General features: G+C 39.3%; 1 protein-coding gene across 1 annotated transcript; it reads left to right on the top strand.

The window, feature by feature from the left end:
• The first annotated feature begins 409 nt into the window (after window positions 1-409).
• LOC140227346 (uncharacterized) lies at window positions 410-17,110 on the top strand. Its single transcript, XM_072307763.1, has 15 exons — window positions 410-469; window positions 1,506-1,644; window positions 2,488-2,757; window positions 3,178-3,312; window positions 4,063-4,331; window positions 5,026-5,131; window positions 6,182-6,250; window positions 6,978-7,117; window positions 8,006-8,074; window positions 8,726-8,804; window positions 9,712-9,814; window positions 11,054-11,207; window positions 11,788-11,871; window positions 12,519-12,609; window positions 13,134-17,110. Coding segments are annotated over exons 1-15 (1,770 nt in total). The 3' UTR covers window positions 13,136-17,110.
• The last annotated feature ends 537 nt before the right edge of the window (window positions 17,111-17,647 follow it).

Genomic DNA, 17,647 nt, shown 5'->3' with positions numbered 1-17,647 from the left:
CAAAAGGTAAACAAGTCCTTTAAAGCCATCTGTTTTCATTGGAATTATCTGACTAAAATTCAGTTACATAGATTTTGGGGGGAAATGAATGTGGTTGTAGTAGCCTTCGTTAATTTACATTAGGCTTATGGCACGTTTCCATGGGAAACGTACTTTGAAAAGCGAGGTCTTATTTCCGTTTCGCCGATCCATAATGCATGCGCGTCACTTCCGCAATTCCGTCTGTGCAGTGGAGGTCAACGTGCATAATAAGCGTCTTGTAGCTATTGCCAACGAACCAGCTGATGTGTACGTGTACGGCTTGCCGCCCCGCCGGGCCGGGGGCCACCGGCCGGGTTTGATGTGATGATAACCCCACTTCATGTCTTACAAGGAAGAGTACTGGCAGAGCTAGAGAGAAAGGAAAACCATGTCGTCATCTTATCCCAAATGGTTGTCAGATATCAAACATGATCTAACTGAGTCTCGGGTAAGTGCATTCTAGTACAGTAATCCTTGTTGGCATTGCGTGTGAGGGCATTTTGCCAGTGAATTTGGTGGTTTCGGGTTGGTGCCGCCAGCGAGTAGCTATAGTGCCCGGCCCTCACTACGTTGCAGCGCGTAGGCCTAGTAGACACGAAGCCGATGACTAGCGCTGTTGTAATATTGTTGCGGTGTGTAACCAGGCAGGGTTAGTAATCCACATTATTCAGAGCAATTTGACATAGCCTTTCAAAATACGCAGTACAGATTTGAAGTTTATTCTTGAAAATCAGGACGTGACGTATGTGAGGTGGTTAGATGTGTCACCCTGCAGTAATTACAGAATCATTCCCATGCAAAGTGCAAAGACCAGGGGCAGTCACAGTATTACAGATCTAACCTTAGTAAATCTAACGGTTAGTAGGTATAAGCACTATAAAATCTCCTGAGCCAGAGGCTCATAGCTCCCCCAGCCCCCCCCCCCCACACACACAGAATAATTATGTTCTGCATGGCCCCTAAGCAAGTCCCCTGCTAGCCACTCCCATTGAATTTTTTTAATCAATCTTAAACTTACTTGAGGAAAAGGTTAATACCAACACTGTACAAGTGTAAACTTATGCACAGTTATTGAGTTAATTGTGTCTTTGCTTCTGAAGTTCTGTATGATGTGGGGATGCAAGTATTTTTGTACAATTATAAACTTGCCCATACAAGTCAAATCCAAATAGACCAGAGAAAATGCTTAAATATCCATCTATATTTGCAATAGTTCTGTGAAGTGCAGACTTCATGAAAATACAAGTAGATCACCTCTATCTCCATAGTGAAATATTTCATGTTTTTATATAGCTGTAGCTTGGCAAATTGTCGCTGTTTAGGCTTGATACACTGTATCTCATAAATTCATGTAAAGAGTTAAAGATTTTGATTACCGGTATGTAGTTTGCAGTTAGGTACGCAGACCTACTATGGATTTTTTATTTTTTTTTTCATTTGCTTGTGTTGATCTTTTTGAATTTTTTTGTTTGAATTCTTGTCAGGAATGGCGCAATCTGCGAGAAGAGCTCCGTGCTGTCATTGACCAGCAGCTGACGGAGAGCCGGGTGGATCGCTTTAACAACCTGTCAGATGCCGAGAGGAAGATGTTTCTGGAGCGAGCCCTGAGAGCTCTGAAAAACAGTGAGGCCAAAAAATGCACAGATTGTATGATTTTCATCACACTGTTTTCAGCCCAAGTTTCACACTTTAAAAGAAAGGCATTTTAGATAAAACCTGTGGTTAAAGATTAGTCTGTGGACTAAAAACCACTTCCACGATCCTAATGATTTGCATTATACATGGACAAGATTCAGACAATTTAACTTTGGCATCTCAGCCCTCTATGTGTGTATTGGGGGGAGGGGGAGCAGTATGGTTTAGGAGATGTTGATCTACAGTCAACCTTGCCTAAGTTGAGTCTTTTGGGCTGACAAAGTAGATTCAACTTACAGAAAATTCAACTTACGAGGGATTAAAATCAATAGAATATAAAGAGAAGAGGACTTGAAAAAAACCTTTGACTTTCTTTCTGTACGCTTGTGCTTGTGTGTAATTTTATATAGCCACTAAACTGTTATTTTGGTCATTCAACAATATTCAGAAATCCTCTTGAAAATACTGTATGAAATGCTAGAAAACAAAATGAAAAAATCTTTGAATCGTACAATGTATTTAGCTTTTCTGACCTAATATAGACTTGTAGCACCATTTAAAGAGTGATGAAATATCTGTAAAAGAATTAGGAATCGGTGAAGTTCATATTTGTTTTGTGCCTTAATGAAGATGATTTGCTTACAGGTCATGTTGTAAATGGATATGACAGATCTGTGTATTTGCCGTGAAGCCATTGCGTGACTTACATGCACAAATAAGTAGGTTATAACAGGATGTCGTGCCCATGAATGATATGGTGTAGTTTACCCCGAATTGACATTCATCACCAATCAATGAAAATTTTCACTAAAAACCCCCAAAACAAAACAGGCGACCACGAAGCAAAGTTCAATGAGACGCTGTACACCTCTGTCAACGAGCACATCAACTCCTTCGTCTCCCGGCAGCTGCTGGAGGGGAGCGAGTTTCCGCCGTCGTCCACCAAGTCCGACCTGGTCATCGACCAGGCAAACGACGCATCTGCCACCCTCCTGACCCGCTGGCCGGAGATGAAGTCCAAGCTCCACCGATGCTTCAACCGCCCATTGCCGACGGGCCTCAGACAAGTTGCTTGGCGCCTTTTTCTGTCCAACCCAACAGGTACTGCATATGGTATTTATTTTTGAGAATTTCATGAACCATGTGTTCATCACAAATTTAACAGCATGCTGAAATGTTAACTCTGACCCAGTAACATTAAAGTTCTTGTTCAGAAAACATGATTAGGATTGATATTGTGGTATACAAAAGTATGAATAACTCAAAACTGTCATGACTTTCCTACTCCAGTTAGATTTTTTTATTAAACTGCTGCATTCTGTTAGTTATGCATTATTCTGCTTATCAGACAAATTGAACTTTAGGTGATTTTTTTTTTAAAGTCAGAGGAATTTTGTCTACTCGCTAAGTTTTGAAATGAAATTGAAATTGTAGGCAGCGTGTGATGATTGTGTATTTGTAGTTCACCGTGGCAGTGTATCACCCATAGCAACAATTTTCCCCGTCTTCTTTCATTCCCAGTCAAGTCCAGGTATCTTTCTCGACTAGAGCGCGATCCCGAGAGCACGATGTCCATCCTCGATCTCGACATCGTTCAGAAATGTGAGGCGCTGCTGCAGTCGGAGCCTACGTTCAAGTCTCTTGCTTTCAAATCAGGTGACTGGTGCCAAAGTCTCTTACAAATTTACCATTCTGAAATCAGATGCCATCTTTGAACTGTTAGGGATTATTAATGGTATCTTAATGTTTGCCTGCTGTATTTGTAGTAACTGTCAGAACAAAGAGATTATCTGTGTACGTGCTAAAATTTTGCAGTGTTTTTATTTCTCCAATTTTGCAAGTTGACCAATATTCATGAAATTAACAATTCATGCAAATGTTTCAATTTGCATGTCTCCACGACAGGAACTCGTCATTTTTCTCCCTTGAAAGGGGATGACACTTCTTTCTCATTCCATTGACATTGTTTTCAATTGTGTGACTCTAAGTACTCTTGAAACGGTTCTTTAAGTTCTAATTCATGAAATATGTGTATCATACTTAGATGCAAACAAAGGGATGTTGACCAGAAATATATGAGATATAAATGAAATATCCAGATGGATTTCCATTTTCTTTGCTCATGTTTGAAATAATATATGTGAGAAATATAGAGGATATAGGGTGAACTCAGCAGTGAGTCATGCAAAATGACCCCAAAATGCATCATAATGCAGTTCACAGACTGGCATAGTATTTGTTACATAAGAATCATTATTAAGCTCTGGCAGATAACTGCTATCCTGAGATCATGTGGGGAAAAGAAAAGAAATCAGGATTCATTATTAATTTCTCTGATAGACACATGATTTAGGAAAGAAATTTCTCAGTGTAGTCTGACTGATGATTATCTGCATCATTTTAAAGATGTCCTCCACACGATGAAGGCAGTGTTGTCCTACCACCACGCCTGCAAGCAAACCAGGACCGGTCTCCTGGACACCGACTACCTCCTCGTGGTCCCCTTCCTGGCCAATGCGCTGAGTTTGGCCGCGGCGGGACCGGGCAGTCGGCGTGGCGGCCTGGAGACAGAGGATCAGCCCATTAACAACAAGGAGACCATGGCAATGATCGTGGAACAGTACAGTACACTGATGTCCACCAGGCCAGCTTACATGAAAGAGTCTTATGACCAGGTCTGTCTCATGGATGTCTCGCTATGTATTGTACTGTATGTTACTCTAACTCCAGCACTCTTATGGCTTTGTATATGAAACTTGCTCTTCACATGTATATACTGTAAAAGTGGATATTTTCGCGCGACTAATTTTTCGCGATTGGCCGGGTCAGAAGAGTTTCGCGTGTTTTTAATTCCGCGGAATCAAGACGGCACGCACAGGAACATATGTCAAGCAAAAATATTCGCGGGCTTTTATTTTCGCGCTAGTTTCCGGTTGCGCGAAATGCGCGAAAATTTCAACACCGCGAAAATTTCCACTTTTACAGTATACTTGTGTTCTGTATTGTCTGTGTGCTGTAGTCGTGGAAATCTGTCCTTCCTTTGAAATACTTCTCTGTTTGACATCGCATGAAATATATGTTGTATTCTAGCAGGGCTAACCTTATTAAGTAGCCCGAATGGCATGAAAATGACCCTGCTTTTGTTGCTGCTTTTTAAAAGAAAATGTTAATGTATAGATACCAGTAAATAAAATCAAGCTTGGTGTACTTCACAGCACATCGTAACTGTAGAACAGATGTATTGCACCCCCCCCCCCCAAAAAAAAAAGACACACGATGTTTCTCAAATGTATGTAATTCCATGTAATGCAGTGAATAGCCATTCATTCTTTTCTAGAATTTTGTGTACATTTTATTTGAAACATGCAGGATTTCAAGGAATCAATGAGATTGTGTTCATCCAAACTTGCTGGAACCCTGCAAGTTTACGACAGTGATTTGGCAGGACACCTTCTCAACATTCTTTCCAAGGATGGTAATACTATATGTACCTTCATGTTACAGAAAACAGCTTTTGCTGTGGAGCACATTGATATTGATTACAATGTTATACAAAAAAGAGGAGCTTATAATTTCATGTGAAATCTTCCAATTTGTACAGTTATCTCTCCACAAGATCAGTTTAAATTGATTTGACAAACGTTTTATGCCCCGTTAAATCTGGCTGTGCAGTGTTTCTCTTTTTAAAAAAAAAAAAGCAGAATCTGATATAGACAAGTGTCAATTCAGTAGTAGTGAGGCTGTGTATTTTTTTTGTAGCTCATTTTGATGTCTGTTCTGTCATCATTCCTGGGATATGATTGAGCTTAAAGGGATCGTATAGTTTTGGTTGAGACCTAATTTCGAGTTTCTAACATTTTTTTTTTGGTGAGATAATGAGAAACCTCTTATGAAATATGAAAGAGCATGTAATTCTATGAGGAATTCAACGTTTTTTTTTTTTGATGAAAATTGGTTTTGAAATGGCTGAGATATCCAAAAAAGAGTTATTCTAATAAAGTGTGGGACCCACACTTTATTACGATCGCTTTGTTTTACTTTGTTTTTGGATGTTTCAGTCATTCCAAACCTGATTTTCATCAAATAATCTTTGAATTCCTCTTAAAATGGTATGTTCTGTACTATATCATAAGTGTTTTCTTGGTATTTCGCAAAAAGTTAAAAGCCCAGTTCTCATTTCCACCAATACTGTACCATCCCTTTAAGATCTGCGACACAAATTCTTAGACAATGCTAATTAGGCCAGAAATAGTCTGTTCTGCATATGTGCAAGACAGCTGTTTCCATTGTTCAGTGGAACAATTGATGCATCGTCTTAGCTTTCACATCACAGATCTAAAGCTCGCTATTGTTGAGTAGAGTGTACATTCTATGCACATGTGTCTTGTCTCAAATCATCTCATAGTGTGTTGTGTAATCTATTACTCGATTCTTATCATGTGTAAATGTATAAAGATTCAAGGTTGAAAAGTTTTAAGACATATAAGAAGCATTCCAATTCATTATCTATTCTCAACACTCACAGGCAAAAATCTACCCCTGGCAGAAAGTTTGAAGCAGATCACAAGACCCATGATACGTAGCATGTTTGTCGGTGAGTTGTTGTTTGTCTGTTGCATCAACTTGAAAGAGAGCTGAATGAAAGAATGTGAAGGAAAGATGAATTGGAATTTGATCTTATATTTTTCTTGGCTTGTTTGTCTATACTTTGAAAAAGACCGAAATTACTGACCATGCATCAGCCAAATTCATGTAACAAAAACAATCCTGCATCTTTAGGGATGCCTGACAAGAATATCTGCATAAAATGACATGATTTACTTACACTTTATACACTTCGAGCTATCTGATTGGTTGACTGCTCATCATGTGACATTTGCTTAAAAGTTCCACTGCATGCTGTTGAGTGTGCTTTTTTTTTTCTTTTTTTTTTTTTGAGCAGTTGTGGATAGTGCATTCTGATGACATCAGCTCTTGGCATTTACTCTCATGATTCATCGTAGGGCTGTAATCAAACTCGCTAGTTTACATCATCTCACTCCTCAGACATCACAATATACATACAATATGTATTTTTGCAGGGCTCACTCCCATCAGTTAAAAGCATTTGCTCAATCACCTACTGTCACAAACGTCAATCCATCTGCTTCCCAGTATGACTGTACTGTTTGCCTTTCATGAAAATGGTTGCCGTTTCTGTACAGTATTCAGGAATCGGCGCATCATTGCACTCGCACCCATTCATTATTCGTACATCAAGTGATGCTGATTTCAGTACCCACTCACAAATCATATTGCAATGGATTTATTTGCCATATTAGGTTATCTGTCCCTTGAGGCTGTCTTGTTTGTCTGGGACCAACACGTCATTGGACTCGACGCTCCCGAATTCGACGTCATCCCTCCCGTCATGGTGCTCATCCTTCTCTTGCACAAGACACAACTCATGGAATGCCAGACGGTAAAATCTCTTTCATAACAGAAAGAAAGAATGAATGAATCTTTATTCTCTTTCTTGCTCCCTCTATCTTTCCTTTCTTGAACTCTGGTTATGTTGTCTTTTTTTCTATGCAACTAGATATTAAAGTAGATACAGTTGAACCTCTCGTATCCGGACAAGTCGGGACCGGGGCTCATCCGGATAAGGGATTTGGCCGGATACGGGAGACTCAATGCTTTATACATGTACATATACATACACATGTACTGATGTAGCCCATTGTAGTACCACATGTAGTAATGTGTATACTGCAACCTTTTCATTGTTACACTCAGTAACAGACCCCAAAATAGAGGTGTATGTTAATATTGGAAGTAATATGTAATTCATGTGTGTTTGTGTAGGAGTTCTCAAGGAGTTGGGAATCCCCCTTTCCTCCCGTAATTATAAAAAAAAAAAAAAAAATCACGGCGAGATTGCGTCCGTATAATAGAGAGATCCGGATAAAGGGAGGCCGGATAATAGAGGTTCAACTGTACATCATTTGCCTATAAGCTAGAGTCTCCTATAAAGATGCCTTGATATGTATTATACATGTGATGCAATTCTTGTGTTTAGGAGCTGATGTGCACTTGGGGTGCCAATATCATTCAGTGATATTACTGTGCACAGTCCTATGCAGTAAGAAAGGTGACTGGGTGAAAGTATTATCAGATCTCAAGGGTAATGAATGGACATTGATATTTTCAGGACTGCCTTGTGTCACAATGCTCTTTTCAAAAGAAAAAGCATGTTCAGTTATTTCAATGACTTATTTTGTTTGTGTTTTTATTCTCCTTTGTTTGATGTTATGTATTCTTCAAAGAAATCAGCAAATTCCAGCGTTCCTGATATTAATCTTCTTTGCAGGCAACTGATGTGATGACAGTAATGAAGCAAGACTGCCCAAGGTTGAAAAAGGAGCAACTCATGCATGGGGTGAGCTAGTAACATTATCAACAACTTGAAATGACATGCATATTAAGTTTTTTTTTTCTTCTTTTTTAAAGAAATTATAGTAATTTACCAGATAAACTGTCTTTTAAGACAGGTTAGATGAACCTCGGAAGAATGGTGACATGTGATTCTTCATGCATTGATGAGAGTTGTTTTATCTAGGAAGATTACAGCAATGTGAAAGTCACAAAAAAGAAAGAAAGTTGTAGAACATTACTTCAAGAGAGTTGACCCTATCGTATACAGAGTGAGAAAAAGTTGTGACTCACAAGTACTGTCAGGCCAGTAATAGTTTGGGAAACTATAGGCAAGATTGGATTAATATCAAACAAAAACGAATGACCTTTTGTCACATAGTCATCTATGGTCATCTTACATGCCATGGCTCCAAAGGTGATAAGGAGAAAGCTGTTTGGGTCATGCTTCTTGAAGTATGTTCCGTCATGATTGTCATCTTTCGTTAAATTGTTCTGTTGATTGAAAAAGTGTCATGAGTGCAATTGCCATTTTAAAGAATGGGTACATGACACATACCGGTATCTTAAAGAAGTAGTCAGTGAAAGAAATCTTAAATCTGTGGTATATGCTGAGGTTTTCTCATTTGTTTGCTTGTTTTTTACTGTGATCATCAAGATCAACAAACATTTCCACCGGGAGTTGTACTCTTTAATGCTCAAGGATGGAGGAGTACCTGTCTTGGACCCAACCCAAAGTGAGTTTCATTTCACCTTGTGTGTTTTTTGGGCTCTACATCTTTTGTTTGTTCGGGTACACTGTGAATGTGATTGTGACTTGATGTAGGATGTTGTTGTCTGTTGCTTGTCAAGAGAGGGCAGTATAATGCATAGAGACCACTGAACTCTACTATGGAAAGGACACTGAAATGAGCGCAGTACATGCTAAAAAGGCTATTGAGCCCAGTGCACGAGTGCTGAAGTCGATCATTGGCAGCCACTTTAATTACTCCCATTCCCACCCTTCCTATGCATTCTTCCCAACTAAGGAAAAGACACAGTGTGCTTCTATACTTTGATCTACACCAAATAAACAGTAGTGAGTGGGACCTGCACGCGCGCTTCTTGGGAATCTCAAAATGGCAAATGCCAGCTTCAGTGCACTGCGTGTTTCATCCGTTCCATAGTAGAGTTCAGTGATAGAGACTAAAAAGAAATGAATTGCATCTCTGTGGATGGACTTCTTGTAAACTTAGTGTAATGAAGTGACTTTGAAATTTAATCTCTATATTCAGCACCACAAGATACTTCAGAGTATTTTATACTGAATGTTGCACCATTGAATGATGTCTGTACATAACACAACAAATTTTTCAGCTCTTGGCGATGAGTAGAAGTGGCAGCAGGTTGTAGCAACATGAATTGTGTCATGGTTGCTGATGTTTTGTGATGTTCTTGTTTTTGTTTGTGATGCAGTTACTCCTAAATTGTAGTCAAGACACTATTGCTTGTCATATGGTAGTTACTCTTGCAGGTGTACCATCTTTTTGATTAACATGGTGATGAAGTTGCATGAAAAATTCAAACTTTGTGAGAGGTATTTTTGAATGTACTGACATTCCATGTTTGCTGCAACATAATGGTTGGATCTGTTGTTGTCTCCAGTGCCAACAGCATGGCAGGAGTGGCATAAGGAGGACCTACCACCAGTCATCAGACCAGAGGACCGGCAGCTGTCCAGGCAGAGGAGGGAGGAGGAACATCTCAGGTGAGGATAGTAATAATAATAGCAGTAGTAGTAATAATGATAATAATAGTAATAGTAATAGTAATAGTAATAGTAATAGTAATGGTAATGGTAATGGTAATGGTAATGGTAATGGTAATGGTAACGGTAACGGTAACGGTAACGGTAACGGTAACGGTAACGGTAACGGTAACGGTAACGGTAACGGTAATGGTAATAGTAGTAATAATAATAATGATGATGATGATGATGATGATGATGATGATGATGATGATGATGATGATGATAATGATGATGATGATGATAATAATAATAATAATAGTGATAATAATAATAATGATAATAATAATAATGATAATAATAAATAGTAATAATGTCTTATTTACCCAGGGTAGCCTCTTCAGTGTTGCCACTGCTCTACCAGAGGGCCCTGCTATTATTATTACCCTAGCGTTGCCAGGTACTCATTTATACACCTGGGTTGAGAGGGACATAGTGGGTAAAAACATCTTGTCCAAGGACGTAAGCACTGGTCGGGAATTGAACTCGGGTCCTCCAAATGGGAGTCAGGAGTCTTATCCACTATGCCACAGGATACGGGATAATTTCCACTTTAATGGTTTGCTTGTCAGCGTGTTTGTTTGTTTTTTAATCTCTCTTTCATGATGATGATATTGTTATTTTTTGTAGCACCTTCCAATCATGTCTTGTTCCTCAATGTGCATTAGAATATTATCATCATCACACAACCGTATCACAGAAATAGAAGTAATTGTATGGAGTTTGATAACAAAACTTATACTACTACTTCTAATGATGATAATGCTAATTATAATGATGATGATAATGATGATGTTGATGGTGATGGTGATTATGGTGATTTTGATTGTGACTCCTAAACTCAGATGCATACACCGATCAAGGTACTAGGCTTTGCAGACAGCACCAAAGTTGAAGACTCTTCAATGTGTGAATGTACCTGGTTACATCCCTTTTTGCATTGCTTTTTAACCTCTGAAGTGAAGCTCTCTCAGGTGGGCTGTGATGTTGGTCAAAAATGAAATTAAAGAAAAGCTTGTATTCAATCTAACTGGGCCTTGAAAAAACATTACAGGAGCCAAAGTGGGCCTTGGGTTAAAAGAAGTTGAGGAGCGTGACTTTATAGCATTTTGGTGTATAGTGGAGTCCACACTGAGTTTCACATTACTGTGATAATAACACAGTGGGACCTAGCTATTTTGTAATGTATTTTTTCTCCAGGGATCTTCGAATGCAGAAAGAGAGAGAGGAGGAGAGGTTGAGGGCTGACCGGGCGAGGGAGGAACAGGAAAAGGCCCGGCTCCAGAGAAGACTAGATGACGCTAAGAGGACGTATCACACCAAGGAGGAAGACCTCATCAAACAGCTCAATGAGGTCTGTCATAGTTGAAAGACAATATTTTAAAATCTTTAAATAAATAAATAGATAAAAGAAATCAGAGTTAATCTGACTGTATGTCAGAGTTAAAGGTATATAGTTTTGGTTGAGATGGGGATTCAGCTTTTAACATTTTGAGAGATGATTAGAGATCACTTGTATGAATATTAAAGAGCGTACACTTTTAAGCGCAACTAAAAGTATATTAAATGAAAATTGTTTTTTAAATGACTGAGATATCTAAAATAAAGTAATCCTAATAAAAGTTGGGACCCTTCTTTTATGAGGATCACTTTGTTTTACTTGTATTTTTGCACAATGAATGTTTACATTGTTTGTTGCCGGTGATTATGATTTTTATTATATCATATCAAACATGCAGCAAGTATAAAAACTGTCAGTAGTGTACTATGATCGATACATGGCCCTTGACTAGTGAGATATACAGAATTTTCTCACCCATTCTATAAAATATCATGACAATTAAAAGACTTTGTGATACTTCAGATGAGATGATTCTGTCAATCACCCTGGATACTTACACCAAAATTTGCATCTGCATCTTCTTCCTATGCAGGAGAAGAGGAAGAGGGAGGAAGCCACCAGACAAGCAAATGAGGAGATTGAGAAGTTGAAGAGAGAACTGAGCAATCTCAAGAAGGTATTTTCTCATGAAGGCAAATTCAATTACTAGTATTGTATGTGTTTAATGACTGGTACACATTGATTTATGTCATGTTATTCTTACTTATGTTTTGACCTGTCTGTTTTCCCTCATTTTTCATCTTTCCTTTCGTCTCTTCCCTGTGCGCTTAGAAACATTGTATTAAGCGCATTACAAATGTAATGTATTATTATTATCATTATTAAGGTAGTTATGATCTTGGGTATTCAAAATCACCTGATATTCAATGAAAATAAAAAGTAATGTTTGGACCTTCAAGTTTCATAAGATATTTCAGAATTGATATAAAAGTGAAGGACAAAAAAGTTCATCGGGGGCCATTTTGAAAATGGCTGCCACTGCCATTGAGGACGGAATTCGCAATGGCCCAATATCAGAATTTGTTTAGAATGACTAAATCTACGTACTTGCCAAATGTGGTGTTTTTATCATAAAATGGACAATTCTCTGATATTTTCAAGCTATGCCACTCCACTGTAAGCCATTATTCAGAGGTGACAAATTCTTTAAAATCAAATGTTCATATTTCCACTGAAAAGTACTATCTTAGACCCAAGGAAATGTTGATGTCTCAGAATAGATACCTACTTAAATGTCTTTATTTACTTATTTACTGGCCACAGGGTCCTGAGGACAAGCCAGAGCCGATCCCACCGGCTAAAGTGGGACAGGATCTTCTCAAAGGGGTAATGAAGGCAGCTACTTCGGCGACATGTGAGTACTGCAACCACAATTTTAGCACTGTAGGTTTATTTGTTTGTTTATTTGTTTTTCATTCTCACTATGAAAATCAATTGTCAGATTATCAAATAATAAATCATCTCCAAATCTGTTAAATGATTTTGCATCACTGAGATTGTTGTAGACATTTCAGACTACACCAGATTCTGTTAAGACCCTGAACAACTATTGTCCTATTAACATAATTTATTGTCTATCATTTCAAAATGGCATACTTCTGTGTTAAAGGTAATCTTAAGAGTAAAAAGCAAAACTATATATTGATACCATGATACCTGATGCTAATGTATCAAGTGATGCCGTTCCCATGATAACATTTATGCATTAGGAGATTGAAAATATCAATGTATTTTACTATCACTGTTGTCATTCGTGCTCTCTCATTTTTATACATTCAGTTTGGTTCCAGTATTTGATTTCATCTTCAAGGCAGTGGACTGTGATCCATTCACCATATTTGTTTTGTTTCCTCCATTCTTTCAAACTGTACATTCCAGAGCCAGCGAGTGGTCGGAGACTTCCACGAAAGTGATCCTTTCTTTCCTGGTCATCCTGGGAATCCACACCTGCAGAGCTGTGTTAGCAATCTCCTGTTCCTGTTGTCCAAGGGAACCACGTTTACAGACCTGCCTCTGGTGAAGCGTCTGTCCAATCCAGTCATGGCACCCGTCTGTGAAGACTGGAGAGGTCATCTCTTCTACTGAATCTGAGGAATCCTTCCCTAGAGATCTATGAGGCCACCTCATTTCCGGCCAAGGAATCCACTCCTGCAGACTTGGAAGGTCACTTCTTCTTCACTCCAACTGAGGAATCCTATTTCTGGAGATCCTGGGGGCCACATCCTTCTGGCTAAGGAGTCCATTCCTACTGTCATGTAGGCCCATCTCTTGTTCTCCATCTGAGAAATCCTTTCCCAAAGATCCAGGAGCTCGGCAACCTCTTATCCAAAGAATTCTCTTGTGCATTCCTCCAAGGCCAAATCTTCTACTTTATCTCAGGAATCCTCTCCTAGATATCTGGAAGGCCACCTCCTGACAAAGGGATACTTCACTGCCGACCTGAGAGGCCACCACTGTCTGCATCAAGGAAATCAATTTCTTAGGACCTGTGCAGCATCCTGCTTCAACTCTTTCCAGGTATTCTACTCCTGCAGACCTGGGAGGCCACAACCTATGATCCCTTCCACAGGAATCCACTCCTGCAGACTTCTTGATGTCACCTCTTTTAGCTACATTAGTGGAAGCAATTTGAAGTTAAATTGAGCTGTCATTGCCATCTGCTCTGTCCCAGGAGTCCATTTCCACAGACTTCTGCAGCTGCCTCTTCCTTTCATTCTTGTGAAGTCACTCCTACATAGTTACATGGCCCTCTACCTTCTGCTATGTCTGTTGTAACCCACCTCTGTACTCTGTGTTGGAGGAATCCATTCCACCAGACTTATGTTGCTGCTTCCCCAACTCCATATACAGAGTCAACTTCCCCTCATCTGTGCTTTGTTGTGAATCCATCCTCACGTAAGACAGAGCCTTTGGGTACTTCCACACACACACACGACTTAGAAAGGCACACAAAACAAACACCTTGAAATAGCGCTTCCTTGAACTTTCTACTGTGCTAATTTTCTGCCTTTTACTGTAAAATGTGTAAAATATATTGCAGTCTTAATGTAGATGGTGTAATGAATCACCTTGAAATTGTGAGCTGAATGACATAAATAGATAGATTAAAGAAGAACTTACCGTTTGAAGTTTTTTTGCAACTGATTGACAAATTGCCCTACATTGACATTACCGGTAATCAGTCACAATAAAAACAACTTGACAGAAGAATTTCATGATTTTGAAGTTTTATTGTTGTATAAGTAAACTGGAGATGAGAGAATTCATGTGAGATCCTACTCTGCAGCTCATGCGCATGCACAGATGTAAATTTTTGAAGCAATTGTGGCTTCTTTTGGTAACCCAGCAAAACAGAGTTGACAAGAACTTACTCTGAGTTGATCTTGAGTGAAGGGAGAGAGAGGCAGGCATGTTTAGTGTTGGATGAGTCATATTTCCTGTATACCGGTAGGTGGTATGATTGCAAGTGCTGTTGTGATTTCATGACCCCTGTGGTAGCCTTTCTCTGGTCCTGGAGGTCTTTGACCTATTTTCCAAGGTCATTGCCAAAGAGAAATTAGCTGACCTTGTTGGTCAGCTTGCACTGTCAGTGAAACTGACTGTTGAGTTCTGGTTTGATGCAGTCTCTTCTCAAGCAGTTGAGAGCAAATCTGGTGCATCCTGGTGTGCTTCTATCATAGTATCTTGGTGAAGTGTTTGACTGAAGTCACAGAGTCCTTTTGTCACAGACTTTTCAATGTTCTGCAGTTTGAAATCTCCGGTTCCTGTTGGTGTTGAAAAGTTTTTCCCAGGTGGCAGTGTTGACTTCAGGTATTTCTAGGGACTCACAGTTGTCAGGGCATGTGTGTATTTGTCGGTGGCCTGTGACAGGCCTCTTTCTTTTCTATTTTGGCCCATCATGAAGTCTACAGCTTAATGTTGACATGCAGTGTTGCCCTTTGACTCCAGATAGGGCTGCAAATTTTGCCGCAAACTGAGGGATGTCGATATTGTGAGTCTTATTCTGTTTAGCATCTATCTCCTCATCTTTATGGCTATCTTGGTTGCCAAATAATCCATGTTGGAATTGAGAGCAACTGCTTGTCGGGGACAAATTCCCAGTCCCAAGGTGATCGCCACTGGTACTGTTTTGCGTGTAAGTTCGCAGATTGCTGGCGGTTTGCCACTGCAAGCGTGTCGCTGCTACCAGAGACCAGGAGCACCATACGTGTCACTAGGGCTTTCAGGTTTATCAAGGTGGGAATTTATGCCCGATTCAGAAGTGGTGCTAGACTTCTTCTGAGCTCTGCTCTGCCTTACCCGTTGTTGGTACAATTTGTATTGTCTTTGTCACTGGTTGTTTGCAGCTTGGCTCTGCCCTTGCTGCTTATCTCTGGGCTTGGCTTTGCCTTACACAGAGTTTTGTTCACAAGATGATTTCCTTCCGCTGCTCCTGTGGCTTTGCCCTTCCTAGGCCCTGCACTTGGACCAGCCTGATTGGCCAGAGCTTGAGCATGTAGGCCCTCTGTGGCTGTGCCTTTTCGGCAAAGATTTTAACACCTGTATTCATCTTCATGCTCATAATGAGTCCCTAAGTCCTCTGAGCTTAGACTGCAAACAAAATCAAGTTCATGAAATTTGATGGTCCAATATTTTCAACAAAATGTGAAAATGATACTCCTCATGTATTACATGAGTTTGAGAACAACTGCGCATATGCATGAGCGGGATCTCACATGTATTCTTGAAACGCGAATTACCATATAAGACATGATATTCTAACCCATTGAATAAATGTGTACTGAGCAAGGAGACTGCTCTCAATGGGAAAGTGTAGTTAGCTATGTAGAACTTGCTTAGGATATATTGGCTTTTACTTTACATAATTTAGGACTGAAATATTAAAGCGGCAATGTATTGCCTTTTATACCCAGGGTAGCCACTATTTAAACAGAAAAATCCGTCTGTTAGGAGGTGTCTGTTATCATTTTTTGACTCTTACCGGCTCTCCTCCGTATATAGGAGGGGATCCGTTGGACTAAGCAAGTTCTTTAGCAGATTAATTAATTTTCTGTATACTAGTTTTTATTATTATTATCAGTTAAGGCAATAAGTTCACAAAACAACCTTACAACTGAATACAAATATTTCAGTTACTCATTTACCTCTATATTGCACATGATATTGCTTTGATGCTTCTGTACAAACATAGATCATCTTCTTTATGCATCAAAATGAAGTTCTTCAGTACAACTCTCTGTGCAAACTCATGGTCAGGAAAATGAAGCTTACTGCAATCCAACGTTTGTCAACATCTCATCGAACTCATTTCTGTGGATGTTTTTAAATAGTCTGTCTTTTCATTTAATTGGATGGAAATATATGTTCCAGTAAAATCATCGTACAGTCAACTATGCGTAAGTTGATCTTGATGGAGCCGTGGAAAGCGCAACAACTCAACACCATATTTGACTTCTGCATGCACAGAAGAATAACATGTTGGGCTATGAATGTAAATTGGGACTTCTAAGTTTCATTGACTTAGCCGATTTTCGACATATGTGGCGTTGACTTGAGTGGAGTGGACTGTACAAGGAGTCTGCAATACACTGAATCTCAAAAGAGTGACTCTTCGTAGAAAAGTTAAGGTGCAGGCCGTCTTTTTCCAGTCACTTTTTTCATGTCGGTAATTTGTCGTCTGAAATTGAAAAACGGGAAAAAAGCTACTGAGAACTGCTTATCTGATGAATAAATAAATGAATAATTTATTCTTAATGTTCTGTGTCCCTGGCCCCTCCTAGTTGGTCCGTGTTATGTTGTTGTGTGTCTGTGGTCCATACAGGTGTAAGTTTGCTCTCTGTGTTTGTCGTTTTGCCTTTGACAAAGATTTTGCTATATGATTGAAAGTTTGGGTCTTTTTGAGTGAAATTGATTCTACAGATACTGGGCTGTTTATTTATCAATGTTATTGTCATATTCCAATGAATAAAGAATGATTTCATGTGATGACAAACTTCAGTCACCCCTGGGTGACAAAGTGCCACTTGTATTGCCAAGAACAATTTTTTTTTTAAAGAGGATGAACTTTAAAACACCTGTTAAAAAAATAATTATCAGTTTTAGTAGTTGGGGCCTATCTTTTTCACAACATATCTTCAGAAATGTCATCATTTGTGCAATTTGTACCTGTCATACTTTTTCCAGAACCTATAAAAGTACAGCCATCCTTCAGCTCCTGTAAACTTTGACTTTGTAATGTGTACACAGCAGAATTAACACACAGTATTCATCAGGGGTAGAATTTTTCTTTGATGTAGCTGACTTTTCGACTTTTGGAAGGTTGACTGAGGCGAGGTAGATTATTTTTCAAGGAGCCTCCGGCAGAATCAGGAAACCCTGGTAGTTCTGATCTC

This window comes from Diadema setosum, chromosome 4 (assembly GCF_964275005.1).
Source record: "Diadema setosum chromosome 4, eeDiaSeto1, whole genome shotgun sequence".
NCBI classification, from domain to species: Eukaryota; Metazoa; Echinodermata; class Echinoidea; order Diadematoida; family Diadematidae; genus Diadema; species Diadema setosum.
Note: the sequence above shows the minus strand (reverse complement) of the source record. Positions and strands in the feature narration are given on the sequence as shown.

Bases quoted from the DNA above. Each gene is read 5' to 3' on its own strand.
- LOC140227346 (XM_072307763.1), top strand. From the start codon at position 410: ATGTCGTCATCTTATCCCAAATGGTTGTCAGATATCAAACATGATCTA. The intron at 5,132-6,181 runs GTAATACTATAT...CAACACTCACAG, and splicing joins CAACATTCTTTCCAAGGATG to GCAAAAATCTACCCCTGGCA. The intron at 11,208-11,787 runs GTCTGTCATAGT...CTTCCTATGCAG, and splicing joins TCATCAAACAGCTCAATGAG to GAGAAGAGGAAGAGGGAGGA.